The sequence below is a fragment of the Phacochoerus africanus genome, chromosome 6 (assembly GCF_016906955.1).
Source record: "Phacochoerus africanus isolate WHEZ1 chromosome 6, ROS_Pafr_v1, whole genome shotgun sequence".
NCBI classification, from domain to species: domain Eukaryota; kingdom Metazoa; phylum Chordata; class Mammalia; order Artiodactyla; family Suidae; genus Phacochoerus; species Phacochoerus africanus.
The window spans coordinates 99,268,379-99,286,892 of record NC_062549.1 but is presented as its reverse complement, the minus strand read 5'-3'; the positions used below and the strand labels follow the sequence as shown (position 1 = coordinate 99,286,892).

The 18,514-nt window shown below is 37.1% G+C and overlaps 1 protein-coding gene across 1 annotated transcript in view; it reads left to right on the top strand.

The window, feature by feature from the left end:
* Positions 1 to 18,514, top strand: part of VPS45 (vacuolar protein sorting 45 homolog) — a 71,303-nt gene that overhangs the window by 13,077 nt on the left and 39,712 nt on the right. Inside the window, exons 8-13 of the mRNA XM_047784776.1 lie at positions 2,155 to 2,289; positions 2,730 to 2,843; positions 3,251 to 3,418; positions 13,905 to 14,063; positions 14,262 to 14,369; positions 15,180 to 15,301. Coding sequence (XP_047640732.1) covers positions 2,155 to 2,289; positions 2,730 to 2,843; positions 3,251 to 3,418; positions 13,905 to 14,063; positions 14,262 to 14,369; positions 15,180 to 15,301 — 806 coding nt within the window. The remainder of the gene's footprint in view (positions 1 to 2,154; positions 2,290 to 2,729; positions 2,844 to 3,250; positions 3,419 to 13,904; positions 14,064 to 14,261; positions 14,370 to 15,179; positions 15,302 to 18,514) is intronic.

Sequence of the window (18,514 nt, the reverse complement as noted above, 5' to 3'; positions counted from 1 at the left end):
GTGTTTTGGTATCTATGTTCTTCCAGCCACAGTTATCTTCAGCTCTTTCTTCTGCCTCATCCTTCCTGTCCCTTTCTGCCACCACTCCTAATTAAGACAACTTCTGGGTTTTGTATATTCTACTTTTCCGGTGTCTGTCTGTTCTTTTCCATTTATATTGCTGTTACCTTGGTGTGCCTAATCTCTTATAGGAATCCTTAAATAGTCATTTACTTGATTCCACACTTTTAATTTTTTCCCACTCTTATGTATCTCATGGACACAATGTTGTTAACTTACTTTTACCAAAGCACAGCTCTGATCCTCTTGCTTCTGGCTTAAAAATCTTAATTGGTTCCCATTTGCCTACTGGATTAAATACAGACTTCTGAACTTGACATCCATGAGCCTTCACAGTATGGGCCCAACCTTATATAAAACCTACAGCTTACTACTGAGGCAGATATGCCCTGTGACTTCCTGCCATCATTTAGTTATGTTATAACCTCTGTCTGAACTCTGGAATGTTTGGAATACCTTCTCTTCCCATCTTCACCTCTCAAAATTCTTAGCCTTTAAAGCCACTTGAAACATCTCCCTGGAGACTTTATTCTTTTGTCAGACATGTTCTTTTTTCCCTAAAATTACTGTAGAACTCTGTGTCCCTCTTATGTCTCATGCTGAATTTTCTAAAACCATTGTTTTCACACTCTCCTAGGTTATACATTCCTTTGAGGCAGATTGTCTTACTAGTGTTTGTTCTTCAAATACAAGCACAGTGCCTTACACTTTCTAGATACTTTTTTAATAGTGACTTTGGCTTTGTAGGGAAGCACAATCTATATTTCAATTCTTTCCCAGCTTATAATAATGTTAATGCTAGGGGAAATCTGTGGCTATGGAATACAAATTCTCTATGATATAGCTTTCTATTCGTAAAATGCAAAGTAACATAACTTTACATGTTTTATATGTTACATATATATTTATTACATATTTATATATACTTTATTAATATAACTAAAGACACTTTGATAATATAAAGAGTAGAAAAAAAAATAATTGCCTATAATTCTGTTTCCCCAAAAAAATAGTCATTTATTCAGCAAATTTCACTGAGGACCTATTACATACCAGGTACTTTTTTAAGTGCTGGAGATGAAAGATTAAAAGATAGAGCCTCAGCTCCCAAAGAGCTCATGATCCAATGAGGAGGGAATAGACAGATAATTTTAATTACAAAGTATGTGCTAATGGCAAAAGCATGCACAGGGTGCTGTGTGTGGAAGCATAAAACATTTTGTCGTACTTAATTTTAAGTGCTTTAATGAAATTTGCTTTGGATTCATTTGGCAAATATTTTAGGAAATAAAGTACCTTCTTTTATAATCTCCTAAGTTATTTTAATAAGTCTAGATTGCTTAAGTATACATAAATAAATATTTCTAGCATTTAGACTTAGATTTAGAGGGTCATTTGCTGGAAAAATTCACTTAGTATGGTCTAATGGGCCTATAACTAAAAGTAACCCGTTCTCCATAAAAGGTGAGAAGGCAATATTTGAGGTTTCTCCTTCCCAGTTTTACCAAATAAGTTCACATTTTTTAAGCCTGTGAACCAGTCCTTCTTGCAGTGCATACTAAACAAAAATATAAAATAAGAAGGATTCAGAGGCAAGCTTCTGAATATGTGTGTTTTGATCAACTCACAAGGTTTTTTCAGATAATATTAGTGTTCCCAGGATAAATATAGCACCACTCAGATCTGCAAGAATATACTTCTCATGCTGCAGAAAACCACAGAAGCGTACAGGAAATGGTACAGCTTGTAACTGCAGTACCAATATAGCCCTATCTGTGAAGCCAAAAATATACTCTTAATTCACAGGCAAAAAGTGGAGCTAATGATAGATCTAATTTGTTTTCTATCAGGAATATTAATCTTGCTGCCCTCCTTCCAGAAGTGTGAAATCTGAAAGTATTTTCTCTTTTGGATGTTTAACCAATTAAAATGACAATCTTATCGCTTAGCATAGCACAAAGTATTAATAAAATTTGAATTAAATAGAGAGCCTCCATGTAAAGAAGACTATCGGTTTTGTTTGTTTTCCTGAATTTTTACTATTTCCATGTTTTGTCAGTTCCCAATTTTTTTTTGTCATAACTCTTTATTTAGTGGACATATCAGGCCATGGTCCATGAACTACTGGGCATAAACAACAATCGGATTGATCTTTCCAGAGTGCCAGGGATCAGTAAAGACTTGAGAGAGGTGGTCCTATCTGCAGAAAACGATGAATTCTATGCTAACGTAAGTGGTTTAAATTTTTTTTTGTTCCTTTTAGTTGTTTTTATGTAAGGAAATTAATATTGATTTGTTAGAATGAGAGCAGGTATGGGATTTCATGTGGAAGGATGATAGAGGCATCCTATCAAGTGCATCTCAGGGGAAGGCAGAAGACTTTTTTCTGACCCTTTAACAATCATTTTTTCATAAAAACCACAAACTTTGTTTTGTGCTTTTAAAATTAGAACCCAGCTTATTTACTCCCCTCCTATCCATAGCCCTTTGTGAGAATAGTAATGGTGTTCATCCCCAGTGTCCTGACCAGTATCCAGATTTGGTAATTATAATGGAATTTTCTTGCCCTTTGCTTCTAACTGTATTCAAGATTCTTTTTCACTTCTCCTTTTAAATTGTCTGAAAGTCAGACAAGGTGATAGAACTGTTGCCAACTTCCTTTTTCACAGAATATGTACCTGAACTTTGCTGAGATTGGTAGCAACATAAAGAATCTCATGGAAGACTTTCAGAAGAAGAAACCAAAAGAACAGCAAAAACTAGAATCAATAGCAGACATGAAGGTAAATTGAACATGTACGTGGATGACTAACATACAAGACTTTGGAACTATTCATGTAAGCAACATTTCTGGAATTTTCTGGGTCTGATTTCTGCCTTGATTCATTTTGTTTTCTTTGAGATTATTTTCTATAATATTTCTCTTTAGGAAACAATATAGTGAAGACTTCATAATAAACTATGTACATCTTTCCATTCTTCAGTTATATTTGGACGATTAAAAGACTCAGTCTACTGACATATACCAGTTCCTCTCTTCTTAAGCATAACAAAGTGCCACGTGATTGAAAGTTTTAGATGCCTTAGTCTGGGCAGAAGAACAATTCCTGCTCCCCCCGCCCCTTCTTCATACGTGCCTATCCTCAGCCAAGAAATAACAGAAACCCCAATGATGTTTCTCCCTTGGCAGGCCTTTGTGGAGAACTACCCACAGTTCAAGAAGATGTCTGGGACTGTATCAAAGCACGTAACGGTGGTTGGAGAGCTGTCTCGATTGGTCAGTGAGCGGAATCTGCTGGAGGTTTCGGAGGTTGAGCAAGAATTGGCCTGTCAAAATGACCATTCTAGTGCTCTCCAGGTATCTATTCAGTCCAATTTGATGAGCACCTACTATGTGTAAGGCACTGTACCAGGCAGAGCAAGAGATACAAAGGCAAGTAATCCTTCTTCACCAACATGGAATTTACAGTCCCTAACAAGGAGTTGAGACAAGGACACAAATTAGTATCAAGATAGATATGTGATAAGAGGCACAGGAGTAGAGAAATATGCAGTCCCAAAGGGTTCAGGCAGTAAATCCAGTATTTGGGAAGGCAGTCTAGTCCACTAGAAAGAATAGTAGACTAAAATCAGAAGATCTGGATTTTAGTGTTTGGTTTGCCACTACTGACTTTGTGACCAGGAGCTGTTGGCTTAATCTCTGAGCCAGTTTCCCTGTTTGTAAAATAGGTATAGTGATACTTATCTTACAGAGTTATTAGGAAGCTTTTAAAGATATATATTAACTTTTCAAGATACATATTAAAATACATTATCTAGGTGTTTTATTATTGAGCAAACATGTTTATTCCACAAACATGTGAATGCCCGCTACATATACATAGTACTATGAGGATCTAGAAGTACAAAGATGAGCACAATTCCATCCTTTTCCTCAAAGAATTGATGTTACAGTAGAGGAGAAAGAAATTGAAATCAGAAATTATAATACATGCAGTGAGTGCTATACTAGAGGTATTACAAAGTGATAGAGAAATATAGAGGAAGGACAGCTGTTTTCCCTAAGGATGACGCTTCTTAGAGAAGATGACATTAGATGCATCAGCTAGAGAAAAGGAAGGAAATTCTCAGCAAGGAGAATGCGGGTGTGGAGATATGAGGGAAAAAAATGAAGGAGACAGAGAATAATTCAGTGTAGCCAGTGTGGAATACAGGATGAGGTGTGGACTTCGATAAACCAGAAAGACAGATCGAGGCCTGGCTATCACCATTGAAAGGAGAATGGGCTTTAATCTTAAAATGATGGGCGCTACCAGAGAATTTTAGAAAAAGTGACATAATCAGACCCTGCCCTCATGAAGTATTGTTGAAGAGATAAAACTAAAGCTTGAGTAATAGTTAGGCAGTGTCTCAAGATCATTTAAGTTACATCAAAATTGTGGTGCTGACTGTAAGACTTGAAGTTATTAAGACAGTTTCTTAGAGAAGGTGATATTAAGATGGACCATAAATAATGAATAGAATCTGGAGGAGGATTTCAGCAAAGCAAAGATACAGAAGTATGCAGAAAATAATAAATAATATGACCATTTGAGAGTGGGTGTGAAAGAGAAATAGGAGATAAAACTGAATTGGTAAATGGAACCAGTTTGTGTAGAAGTTTGTAAAAGCAATTTGTACTTACTGAGATAGAGAGATCCAGTGTAGGTGTAGGGTCTCATAGAGAAAGAAAGTTGATATGGTGAAAGCAGTATTTTAGGAAATTTAATGTAGTAAAGATGCTTTGGAAGTGAAAAATCTAAAGACATAGAAGCTAGGAGACTCAGTGATAGTAATAAAAATGTACAGTAAGGACAAATATGAGAGACATTTCTAAGAGAAAATAACATTTTTTTGCTGCTGTGGGTTTGGGTTTTTTGGTCTTTTTTTGGCTTTTTAGGGCTACACCCGTGGCATATGGAGGTTCCCAGGCCAGGGGTTGAATCAGAGCTGTAGCTGCTGGCCTATGCCACAGCCACAGCAATGCCAGAGTCAAGCTGAGTCTACGACCTATACCACAGCTCCTGGCAACGCCGGATCCTTAACTCACTGAGCAAGGCCAGGGATCGAACCCTCATCCTCATGGATCCTAGTCAGGCTCTTTAACCACTGAGCTATGACAGGAACTCCAAGAACATAACAATTTAGTGACATATTGGATATGAGAATAATAAGACAGAACAAATCAGAGATAATTCCAAAGAAATGACAAAATGTGGTTCCACTGACAATAAACACCTTGGGAATGAGAGTCCTTTGAGAAGTAGCTGTTTCTAAGCTACTTATTTTAAGAGGCATATTTTCTTATTAATAGGACCCCACATTTTAAAACTTAGTTTCTTTCTTTCCTTGTTGAAATTCTACTTTATAAAACAAAGTCAGCATGTTATAGTGGAAACAACACAGGTTTTGGAGCCAGACTGCCCCAGCGTATAGTCTGCCTCTGTATATCAAAGTTTCTTTGTGAGAACTACTTATTTTGCCCAAGCCTCAGGAATAATGATTTCAAACTTTTAAATTGTTATCGGGATTTAATGATATATAAAATGCTTCGCATGTCATATGTGCTTTATTGGTTTCCTTCCTCCAAGCATAATTTTTTAAAGATAAGGTGTAACCAAAAGAAGAAAAGTATTTCTGTCAACATTTTATTCCTTTTGGCTGCGCCTTCAAGCATGTGGAAGTCCCAAGCCAGGGACTGAACCTGCACCACTGCAGTGACAATGTTAACCTGGTACACCCCAAGGAACTCCTTGTCAACATTTTTTATCTCTGTTCTTAAATCTCCACGAAGAACTTCTAGGCTCTTTTTTTTTTTTTTTTTTGTCTTTTGTCTGTTTAGGGCCGCACCCGTGGCATGTGGAGGTTCCCAGGCTAGGGGTCCAATCCGAGCTACAGCTGCCAGCCTACACCATAGCCACAGCAACACCAGATCTGAGCCACGTCTGCGACCTACACCACAGCTCACGGCAACACCAGGTCCACTGAGCGAGGCTAGGGATGGAACCTGCAACCTCATGGTTCCTAGTCGGATTCGTTTCCACTATGCCACGGCAGGAACTCCAGTTAATTGTATTAAATTCTAATTCTTAAATAGATAAGTATTTGCTGAAAAAGGTATATAGTAAAAACTGAGTCTGTTAGTAGTTTCACTTGCATCCTTGCAGTTAGTCTGTGTGTATGCAAGCCTGTATGAGTGTGTACATCTCTCTTTTTTAAAATTCAGATGATACCATACTATACACACAGTTCTGCATTTTGCTTTTTCAGTTAACTAGGTATCTCAGAGACTTCCAGCCAGAACCTAGACATCATTCTATTAAATCACAAAATGGTATTCCTTTCTAAAGATACATCACAATCTATTTAACTTGGCCAACTTAACTTTATGAGAGCTCTGAATCCTAATCACTAGATCACCAGGGATTGGCCAACTTTTTTTTTTTTTTTAATTTTATTATTTTTTTAATTTTTTTTTACAAAATAAAATACATATATTTAAACACAGTTACATCCACACAGATTATTATATCATGGATCTTAAGAAACAGATTAAGTGACTCCCTCTGGAGAAGTGGAATGGAAAATATGCTGAGACAAATAGGAAATTTATTCTATATTTTATCCCATTTTGTATGGCTTTCATCTTTACGATTTAGTATTATCTATTACATTTCAATTTTTCTTTAAAAATTAGCATTATATTAAAATTGTGTATATTATGCAACTAAAATTTATAAAGAAGAAAGCCTTATATACCATTAAATATTTTATATAGCATAATAAAAAGCATAACCTAACTGGTAAGAATAACAAAAATAATACACCCTCTGAAAATAAGTAAAATATAAAATGCATAAATTGGTTAAAAAACAGTGTAACTGTATAAATATGTCCTCACAATTTGTTACATCCTATTGATTCTTCAATAAAGGCATTATACCATTCTAGGTGATGTGATAAACAAGACATTATAGACTTTACATTGTACCATGGAGAGAAATGGTTATTAATAATACAATTGTAGAACTATATTATTTAATTGTTCAGTTGCATTATTTAATTATAATTATCATAAATTCTTTGATGGAGAGGAAATCAGAATCAGTTCTAAGAAGACTTCAACATTCCAAGAATGATGTCAAATGACCCCCTTCATGGTGGATTATGCACTTATTTACTATGAGATGTATTTCTTCTTCAGAGATTCCTTGTTTGTGTATCAACTGTAGATTTTTGGTTTGCAGTTATTCTGAAGTTTTGATATAAGAGTCTATGTGTATATGTGATTGTCTTAAGTCGTTGTTCTCTTTATTGCAAGTTCATCTCCAGTGTCCTGCATTTGTACCCACCTCTTCTCATGATTTCTGATTTTGGTGGTATAATTGTGCATGGGTGATTTCGTATCTTTACTGTATATATACCTTTACTGGTGAGCCTTGTCATTTGTGGCATTTTTGTTTCCTGTTGCTGTCTTTTCTTTTCTGCCTAGAGAAGTTCCTTTAGTATTTGTTGTAAGGCTGGTTTAGTGTTGCTGAATTCTCTCAACTCTCGCCTATCTGTGAAGGTTTTGATTTCTCCTTCAAATCTGAATGAGAGCCTTTCTGGGTAAAGTAATCTTGGTTGGAGGTTTTTTCCTTTCATCATGTGAAGTATATCATGCCACTCCCTTCTGGCCTGCAGAGTTTCTGCTGAAAAATCTGCTGATAACCTAATTGGGGTTCCCTTGTATGTTATTTGGTTTTTTTTCTCTAGCTGCTTTCAAGATTTTCTCTTTAATTTTGGTTAGTTTGATTAATATGTGTCTCAGTGTATTCCTCCTTGGGTTTATTTTATATGATACTCGTTGTGCTTCCTGGATTTGAGTGGGTGGTTCCTTTCCCATGTTAGGGAAGTTTTTGGCTATTATCTCTTGGAATATTTTTTCTGTCCGCTTCTCTCTCTCTTCTCCTTCTGGTACCCCTATAATACGGATGTTGCATTTCACATTGTCCCAGAGTTCTCTGAGACTCTTCATTTGTTTTCAATCTTTTTTCTCTTTTCTGTTCTGCATCCGTAATTTCCATTAATCTGTCCTCCACCTTGCTTATTCATTCTTCTGCCTCCTGTATTCTGCTTTTAGCTGCCTCTGAATTTTTTATTTCAGTTATTGTATTTTGCATCTCTTCTTGTTTAAGTTTTGTATCTTGTATCTCTTTGGTCAGTGTTATCCATTCATTGCCTCCCGTTTATTTCCAATGTCTTGCATCATCTTCGGCATCAACAGTCTAAAGTCTTTTTCCTGGAGGCTGAGAATCTCCTCATCGCTTAGCTGATTTTCTGGGGTTTTTCCTTTCTCCCTCATCTGAGTTATAGTTCTCTGTCTTTTCATTTTTATAGGTTTTTGGTGTGGTGACCTTTTTACAGATAATAGAGTTGTAGCCTCTTTTACTTCTGGTGTCTACCCCCCTTGTGGCTGAAGTCTGTATGGGGGCTTGCTGTAGGCTTTCTGTTGGGAGGGGCTGATGCTTGCCCACTGGTAGGTGGAGCTGATTCTAATCCCTCTGGTGGGTGGGGCTTAGTCTCTGGATGGGATTAGAGGCAGCTGTGTGCCTGAGGGGTCTTTAGGTAGCCTGTTTACTGAGGGGCAGCTGTGATCCCACCTGGATTGTTGTTTGCCCTGGGGCTTCCCAGCACTGACTGATGGGTGGGGCCAGATTTTCCCAAAATGGCCACCTCCAGAGAAAGGCAGCTGCTGAATATTCCCTAGAGCTTTGCCTTCAATGTCCTTCCCTCACAACAAGCCACGTTCGCCCCTGTTTTCCCAGGATGTCCTCCAAGAACTGCAGTCAGGTTTGACCCAGATTCCCATGGAGACCTCGCTCTGCCCTGGGATCCAGTGCACGTGAAAGTCCATGTGTACCTTTTAAGAATGGGGTCTCCATTTCCCCCTGTCCTGTGGAGCTCTTGCGCACAAGCCCCACTGGCATTCAATGCCAGATGCTCCAGGGGCTCTTTCTCCCAGTGCCAGATCCCCGCACATGAGGGTTTGATGCGGGGCTCAGAACTCTCACTCCTGTAGGTGAGTCTATCTCTCTGAACCAGTTAGTTTGCAGTCTGTGGAGCTTCCCACCTGGGAGGTATGGGTTGTTTATACAAGGAAATCGCCCTTCCTACCTTTTGATGTGGCCTCCTCTTTTTCTTCTGGAGTAGGGTATCTTTTTTAAGGTTTCCGGTCCATTTGGGTGGGGATTGCTCAGCTTTTAGTTGTGAATTTTGTTGTTTTTAGGAGAGAAGTTGAGCTCCAGTCCTTCTATTCCCCCGTCTTAATCCTCTCTCCTGGCCAACTGATTTTAAACAACACTACTAACAGCTTAAAGTTGGTTTGTGGGCCTAACATAGTATTCCTTTGAAAACTTTTTATTTTTATCAATAAAATTAATTTTCTTCTCTTTAAATAAAAACAGAATTGTATCCTGTGACTCAATTTAAATTTCCTTTTGTTTCTGTATCATTTTATTTTTCCCTTTGAAACAATAGAACCAAACAATCACTAGCCAATTTTAGTATCTTTAGTTGTATCTCTCTACCATCTGGAAAGCAGTTAGAAAAGGTTACTGTAATTCCTTGCCTGAAGTCTTATTTTTTTGTTTACTTTTAAAGAAAAATAGATACTTTAAAATATGAATCCCATTTGTGATCCACTTTTATATTTTTAAAAATTATCTTTTGAAAGTTTTCTTGCTTGTGATGTCAGGGTGGTTACAATGAACACTTGATTTGGACTCTCCCACCATAAAGGGTTTCTTTGGCAACATGATTTAAATAGTCTATAAAGAGAACTTTTGTTTAATAATGAGTAGATGCCAGGGGCCTGACCCCTAGATGGGTTATAGCATTCCTTGGCTTGACCTTAGATGATAATACGTCATGAAGCAATGAATTGGTTTTTGAGTAAAGATGAGGTTTCCTTTACTGAATAGTAACTGTATCATGGTGAGAGAAAAAAAGCTCATATATTGCTAAAAAGAAACCAATAAATTGCTGCCACTTCCAACCAGTTATTCTACAGGCTAACAAAAATTTGACTTAGAAGAATTTCACTAAACCCAAACTGTAGTGAAACTGTCATTGAAATATGTGCATAGCGCTGGAAAAAAACTCTTTTGATTAGCAAGATATTTTTCCTGTGCTATAAAGAGAAAAATCTTTAGAAAGTAAACAGTTTCTCCCCCTTTTATTGTCATATCATAGCTCTTCATTTGAAAGGAAGATATAGTCTATTTTATATCTCTCTTTCCTGACCTTGGGTAAAAGATCTCAAATCATCCCACTAATAACACATAGTAAGGACAATAAATACTTGTTAGAAAAATGAAGATAAAGAGGTCTGTTTGAAGCAGTATAAGACAGTGGCTAAGAGCTTGAATCTTGGCTGGCTTGGCTTTGAAAATGATTCTTAACTACTCCAAGTCTTACTTAGTCTTTTGTCTGTAAAATGGGGGGAAATATCAGTACTTGCCACAAAGATATTTGTGAGGGTGCAATGAGCTTATACATGTAAAGCACTTAATATGGTAAATGGTACTTGTTAATATTTAACTGTCATTATTTTTTTCATTTTTTAAAGTTTTATTGAAGTATAGTTCATTTACAATGTTGTGATAATTTCTGATGTACACAATGTGATTCAGTTATATGTATACATATATCTGTTCTTTTTCAGGTTCTTTCCCCATACAGGTTATCATAGAATATTGAGTAAAATTCTCTGCACTATACATCAGGTCCCTGTTGACCATCCATCCATTCCAATACAATAGTGTGCATATATGCCAGTCCCAGACCCCCAATCCATCCCTTTCTCCCACCCTTCCTCTTTGGTAACCTTAAGTTTGTTTTTGAAGTCTGTGAGCCTTTTTCTGTTTTGTAAGTAAGTTCATTTGTATCATTTTTTTTAGTTTCCACATATAAGTGACATCATGTAATATTTTTCTTTCTCTGTCTGACTTCATTTAATATGATAATCTCTAGGTCCATTCATGTTGCTGAAAATGGCATTATTTCATGCTTTTTTATGGTTGAGTTATATTCCATTGTATATTTGTACCACATCTTTTTTTTTTTTTGTACCACATCTTCTTTATCCATTAATATTTTAGGCTGCTTCCATGTCTTGGTTATTGTAAATCATTCTGCAGTGAACACTGAGGTGCATGTCTCTTTTCAGCCTTTGGTTTTCTCCAGATATATGCCCAGGAATGGGATTGCTGGGTTTTTTTTGAAGAAACTCCATCCTGTTTTCCATAGTAGTTGTACCAATTTACATTCCCACCAATAGTGTAGGAGGGTTGACTCTTTTTAATATTATTATTTGATAGTACATAGTACATTCCTTCTCTCTCTCTCTCCCCTTTTTTTTTTTTTTTTGCTTTTTAGGGCTGCACCCCGCGGCACGTGGAGGTGCCCAGGATCAGGGTCGAATCAGAACTACAGCCACAGCAACTCAGGAACTGAGCCGAGTCTGCAAACTACACCACAGCTCACAGCAACGCCAGATCCAGACACTTAACCCACTGAGTGAGGCCAGGGATCAAACCTGCAGCCTCATGGTTCCTAGTCAGATTCGTTTCCATTGCGCCACAATGGGAACTCCCACAGACAGTAATTCTTAAAGCTACAAAACCAGCTACTTCTTACAGGAAACATTTCTGTAAGATTTTCATCTTTTTTTCTTAACATGTTGGTAAAATTTCCTCTTTAAAGAGGAAATTTGCCCCCAATCTCTTCTAAATATTAACTTGCTAGGAAAACTACATATCAACCAATATGCCTTCTATATTGTTCCCATATTTACAAATCTCATAGAGCTAAAATGTGTTAAGGAAACATACTTTATAGCAGAAAGGGCGTACTTGTTTTATCCTTCTTTGCCCCAATGGCTATGAAGGCACTGGGGACAGGAACTCTCTAAATCATCTCTCTAACTCCCCAGTGCCTGGCATAGTGCCCTCTGCTTAGAGAGTGATCAAAAAGTATTTGCTAGCTCTAATTAATTTGTTCTGCTGCATAATAAATATATATCTATGCTACAGGGAAGTCCCTTAATGTGAGGATTGACAAAACCTAAACATGATGTTGTCTAGCTTTGCCATCAGTACCTGCCCTCCTAAAATCATAAATATTCAATTTAGAGATTATATTATTCATATCTCTGTAAGCCATGTGGAAACGTTGTTACATAGATGCTTCTCGGAGATTAAGCCCAATCTTCCTATGTCAAATTTTACCAACTTGCCTCCATTTCACTGGTCAATCACTAACGCTGAAAGAAGGCAGTAGTTTTACAAGTCAGCTGGTAGTTCTCTTGTGTCCTATATTGATTGAAGTGGTGGAAATAGTATGTGTTCCTTATTTCAGCAAGGAAATTGCAGCCTTTCCTCCATGAGACCCTGGACCATCTCAATCAAAGGAAAGAAAAGAGTAAATATCCATGGTTAAATTCATTTTTGTCCTAAAGCAATTACAGTGAGAATTTATTTTCTTTTTTTATCATTTATTTATGTATATTTTTTCTACTCTACAACATGGTGACCCAGTTATACATACATGTATACATTCTTTTTTCTCACATTATGTGTTCCATCATAAGTGACTAGACAGAGTTCCCAGTGCTACACAGCAGGATCCTATTGCTAATCCATCCTGAAGGCAACATTCTGCATCTATTTACCCCAAGCTCCCAGTCCCTCCCATTCCCTCTCCTCCCCCCTTGGCAACCACAAGTCTATTCTCCACATTCATGATTTTCTTTTCTGTGGAAAGTTTCCTTTGTGCCGTATATTAGATTCCAGATATAAGTGATATTGTATGGTATTAGTCTTTCTGTTTCTGACTTACTTCACTCAGGATGAGAGTCTCTGGTTCCATCCATGTTGCTGCAAATGGCATTAGTTCATTCTTTTTTATGGCTGAGTAGTATTCCATTGTGTATGTATACCACATCTTCCTAATCCAATCATCTATCAGTGGACATTTGGGTTGATTCCATATCTTGGCTATTGTGAATAGTGCTGCAGTGAACATGAGGGTGCATGTGTCTTTTTTAAGTAGAGTTTTGTCCAGATATATGCCCAAGAGTGGGATTGCTGGGTCTTATGGTAGTTCTATGTATAGATTTCTAAGATACCTCCATACTGTTCTCCATAGTGGTTGTACCAGTTTACATTCCCACCACCAGTGCAGGAGGGTTCCCTTTTCTCCACACCCCTTCCAGCATTTGTTATTTGTGGATAAAAATGATGGCCATTCTGACTGGTGTGAGGTGGTATCTCATGGTAATTTTGATTTGCATTTCTCTAATAATCAGTGATGTTGAGCATTGTTTCAACTGCTTGTTGGCCATCTGTATATCTTCTTTGGAGAAATGTCTATTCAAGTCCTTTGCCCATCTTTCAATTGGGTTGTTGGCTTTTTTGCTGTTGAGTTGTATAAGTTGTTTGTATATTTTAGAGATTAAGCCCTTGTCAGTGGCATCATTTGAAACTATTTTCTCCCATTCTGTAAGTTGTCTTTGTTTTCTTTTTGGTTTCCTTTGCTGTGCAAAAGCTTGTCAGTTTGATTAGATCCCTTCTTATCTCAGGCAAGAGGCATTTAATTTTTGTTATTGAAACAGTTGCTAAACCTATGACCTGTACATTGCCATACTAGTAATCTTAGTCATATGTATCTTAGGTGTATCACTGCCATTCAGTAATGGTTATAGCCAAGATATTATACATCAACCATGTGAAGAGAGGATAAATATCAGTTCTATTTTTCTTCAGAATGTAAAGAGGCTCCTGCAGAACCCCAAAGTGACAGAGTTTGATGCTGCCCGCCTGGTAATGCTTTATGCTCTACATTATGAGCGACACAGCAGCAATAGCCTACCAGGATTAATGATGGACCTCAGGAATAAAGGCGTTTCTGAGAAGTATCGAAAGGTAACCAGATATGTATATTAATCCCATCAAATGGGAACCAACACTGTTCTTACATACTTAGCTCTGACAAATGATGCCATACTATCTTTATTCACAGAAATGTATAATTCTGTATTCTCATGTCTTCATTTATTTAATAAAGTTATTTTCTTCCTGTCATCCAAGCACTAAGAGTTTGTTTCTCTCTCTTTTTTAAAGCTTGTGTCTGCAGTTGTTGAATATGGTGGTAAACGGGTCAGAGGAAGCGACCTCTTCAGCCCCAAAGATGCTGTGGCTATTACCAAACAGTTCCTCAAAGGATTGAAGGTATGACATCGCTATGCTTTCCTAAAGGAAAGACAGTCGAAGCCCCTAAGGCTGAGAGTGAATGAATATGATCTTCAGAGTAACTTCAGGATCGCTGCAGGTTTAGTACTATGTCAATTAAATGAAATTAAAGCGGACATCCTCTTGAAAGTTTTTTCTTTAAATACTTCCTGTATTAGAGCAGCATCAGCATTGGCCCACATATCTGAGAAGGGAATTACGAGATATTTCCAGAAAATAATCAAGAGTAAAATGGCAGACAGTTCTGTTAGTTGTAGCTATTTTACTCCATTTGTTTACAATTTAAAATTTGTAAGGTGGTTTTTCTTTGAAGGAAATTAAAGATGAAGCAAACAATTGTAGATCTTTTAAAAACACTCACCTGTTGTCTTAAAATGGTCAAAAATTAGTTTTAATCTGCTAGCCTTTCTTACATTTCCTAAAAATTTTCCATTTTCCTGAGTGTTTTTAGTCTCCTTTTCTGTGTGCTCCTTCCTTTTATTTGCTCTACCTATCATACAGTATTTTCACAAAAGGATGAGAGCCAATGAAGATATGATAAAGGATTTAAGCAATTCCATTTTAAAATTCTTTTATAACAGCTAGCCTTAAAGTACAAAGTATTTTAATGAGATTGGTGTATTTCTAATTGATGAAAATAATTAATTCTAAAATTCTCCTAAAATTCCTGCTTGACTCTATCCCATAAAGTCTCTGTTGAGTGCATGTCCTTTTCTGATATGAGTATCATTAACTAGTACATGTCAAGTTTCCAAAAAATGACATAAGAACCATTTCCCTCTGTCTTAGGGAGTAGAAAATGTATATACTCAGCATCAACCTTTCTTACATGAGACCTTGGACCATCTCATCAAAGGAAAGCTTAAGGAAAACCTATATCCTTATCTAGGCCCCAGCACACTCAGAGACAGGTAAGATAACAAAGATATTAATAATAAAAATCAGAAAGACTAAGAAAATGGGAAACTTAGGGTAATATAAGGGACTACAACTAAGGTTATATCATTCTATTTGTCCTTCCGCAGTTGTTTCAGTTCTAAGATTCTTTCGGTGTTTCATGTGTCAGAGTTAGATTTAAATTCACCTGTTAACCTTGAAGCATCATTTCTTTTGGAATAAAGAAACCGTTGTTTTAGAGCTCCCCTCCCCCCCAACTTGTGTTCTGTCCTTTAATATCAGACCAGTTTCCTTATGCCATTTAAGGTTCAGTTCCATGGAATCTAGCATTTGGACTTTCAAACATTAAAGCCAAAAATAGATTTGCTGCTTGATTGCCATCCAGAGCAGGTTGTTACTATTTTTGGTGAGGACTGGACTTTGCGAAATGTGGCCAGCATAAAAACTGAGACCTAATTAACAAAGGCTATTCGTTACATGGGAGAAAAGGATGGCTTTCTTTTTAAGTATTAACTAAAGAAAACAATTAATTGTCACTATAGTCCAATGGTTTGTTAGTGTTAATAAAAACAAAATTTGTCCAGAGCAATTGTGTAGGCCAGGCTTACTGTTTTGTTTTTTGGTTTTTTTTTTTTTTGGCCTCACCTGCAGCATATGAACATTTTATATACACACAAATTCTACCCAGTTATAAATTATATTCTTGTGTATTTTTTATTGGGACCCATTATAAAGAGCCTAATATATATGGCTGAATCCTGTTGGATAGATTGATATGAGCATTGTTATGGGTAGTGAAATTCTTCTATTTTTTCATCTAATCATAATCTAAGAGCCTTGGAAGACTAGTGTTATATAAATATAAGGAATTTTCTGAGAAAAAAAAATTTTTTTAATTAGATTTTTTTTTGTCTTTTTTTTTTTGTTGTTGTTGTTGTTGTTGATATTTCTTGGGCCGCTCCCGCGGCATATGGAGGTTCCCAGGCTAGGGGTTGAATCGGAGCTGTAGCCACCGGCCCATGCCAGAGCCACAGCAACGCGGGATCTGAGCCGCGTCTGCAACCTACACCACAGCTCACGGCAACGCCAGATCGTTAACCCACTGAGCAAGGGCAGGGACCGAACCCGCAACCCCATGGTTCCTAGTCGGATTCGCCAACCGCTGCGCCACGACGGGAACTCCAGAAAAATGTTTTTTGAGGTACATAAATAACTCTTTTACAATAAAAATATTTTTTTCACTTTTTTCCCTTTTTTAAAAAAAACCTGGTAATTTGGTAACAGAACAGAAAAAAATATTTTTAAAAACCCAAGATTGAGAGGTATCCAAGCTGCATCTGCGACCTACACTACAGCTCACAGCAATGCCGGACCCTTAACCCACTGAGCAAGGCCAGAGATCAAACCCGCATCCTCATGGATACTAGTTGGGCCCATTATCACTGAGCTACAATGGGAACTCCTCTTATGAACTTCATATTAAGAATTATTGAACAAGAAATTAGCCACTTATTGCTAAAGGGGCATAATAGAAGAGTGTATTGTGGATGATTAGTTCATGACAGGAAACCTTTCTAATTTGGGTAATTCATTTCTAAACAAAGCTCAAAATGATGCTTTTCCAGCAAAATGAACATTCATCAGTTTTGGCATCTGTTAGCTTTGGGCACTATTATCTAAACATACATATAGTTAATAATTCAGTTGCTTCATCCTACTATATAAAAAATATTTATTGAGTGCCTTTAATATGTCAAGAACTGTTGTAAATCGTGGGGAAACAGAAATAACAGGAAAGACAGGTACCTGCCCTTGAGGGACTTACATGAAGAAGACAGACAGTAAGCTAGCAGACAAATAAAGAATATAATTTGAATGAGGTAAGTGCTACTGAGGAAATAAGTAGAGTAATAAGCTACGAAGTAACTTTGTAGAGGTAGGGAGGGGTACTTTATGTAGAGAGAACCTCTCTCTAAAGAAGTGATATTTAAGATGAGATTTGAATTACAAGAAAGAACCAATCACATAATGATTAGGAGGAAAAGCATCACAAGAAGAGGGAACACCAGAACAGAGTTCTTGAAGAAAGAGAACTTGGCAAGTTCTTGGAACAGAAAGAAGTCCAGTATGGCTGGAGTATGGAGAGTAAGGAGGAAATAAGAAGTTGAGAAGATAAGTAGGTCTGGATCCCATAGAGTCTTATAGGCCCTGGTAAAGAGGTTTTTAAAAGTTTTTAAATATCATAGGAAGCCATTAAAGAGCTTTAAGCATGTAAGTGACATGAACTGAATTATGTATTAAAAGTCGCTTTGTTGGGAGAATGGATTATTGAAGGCAAAATTAGAAGCAGAAAGTCTACCTAGCAGGTGGCTGCAGTAGTCCAGGTAAGAATGAAACTGGTTTGGATAAGGAGGCTGGGAGAGAAGGCAGAATCAATAGACTTATTTAATGAAGTATATTGAAGAAGAGAGAAGGTAAGAGAGAAGTCAAGAATAACTCTCAGGTTTGTGGGGGAGATCAAGAGTTCTGTTGTTAAGTTACAGATGCCTATTAGATAAGCAAGTGGAAATGTTAGATACCAAATTGGGAGTCAATAAGATTTTGGTGATTTAAAGCTATGGGAATTTTAAATCTTAGGGAGAGAGCATAGAAAAAGAAAAGGAGAGCCCAGGACCAAGCACTGAGTAGAGGATGTGGAGTCAGCAATGGAGACTGAGAAAGAGATAGCAAAGATAAGAGGAAAACCAGAAAAGCATGGTGTCCTAAGGACCAGGGAGCTAGTGGTACCCTGAGACCAATCTTCTGAGAGATTTATAAAAAAAAAAAAAGAAAAGAAAAGGTGAAAACAGTGAGGAATCCATCAGATTTGACAACATGGAGATCTTTGATGACCTTATTCCCATTCCACTGAGTTTGGAAGCCAAATTAGAGAGGGTTGCAGATACAAGATAAAAAGCGTCATGTATATGACACTTTTTTAGAAGTTTTTCAAGAAGGGTTAGAGAAATGGGTTGGTGGCTAGAAGAGACTGTGAGCTCAGGGGAAAGAGAGATTCTAGAGCATATCTGTAATCTGATGAGAATTATCTTAGAGAAGGAGAAATAGATAATGCAGAAGAGAAGGAGGAAGAGCTGCAGAAGTGAAGTCTTTAGGGGACCCAGAGCACAAGCAGAGGAGACTCATAGGAGCAGAGTTACTTCTTTCACTATGACAGTTTGACGGTGAGA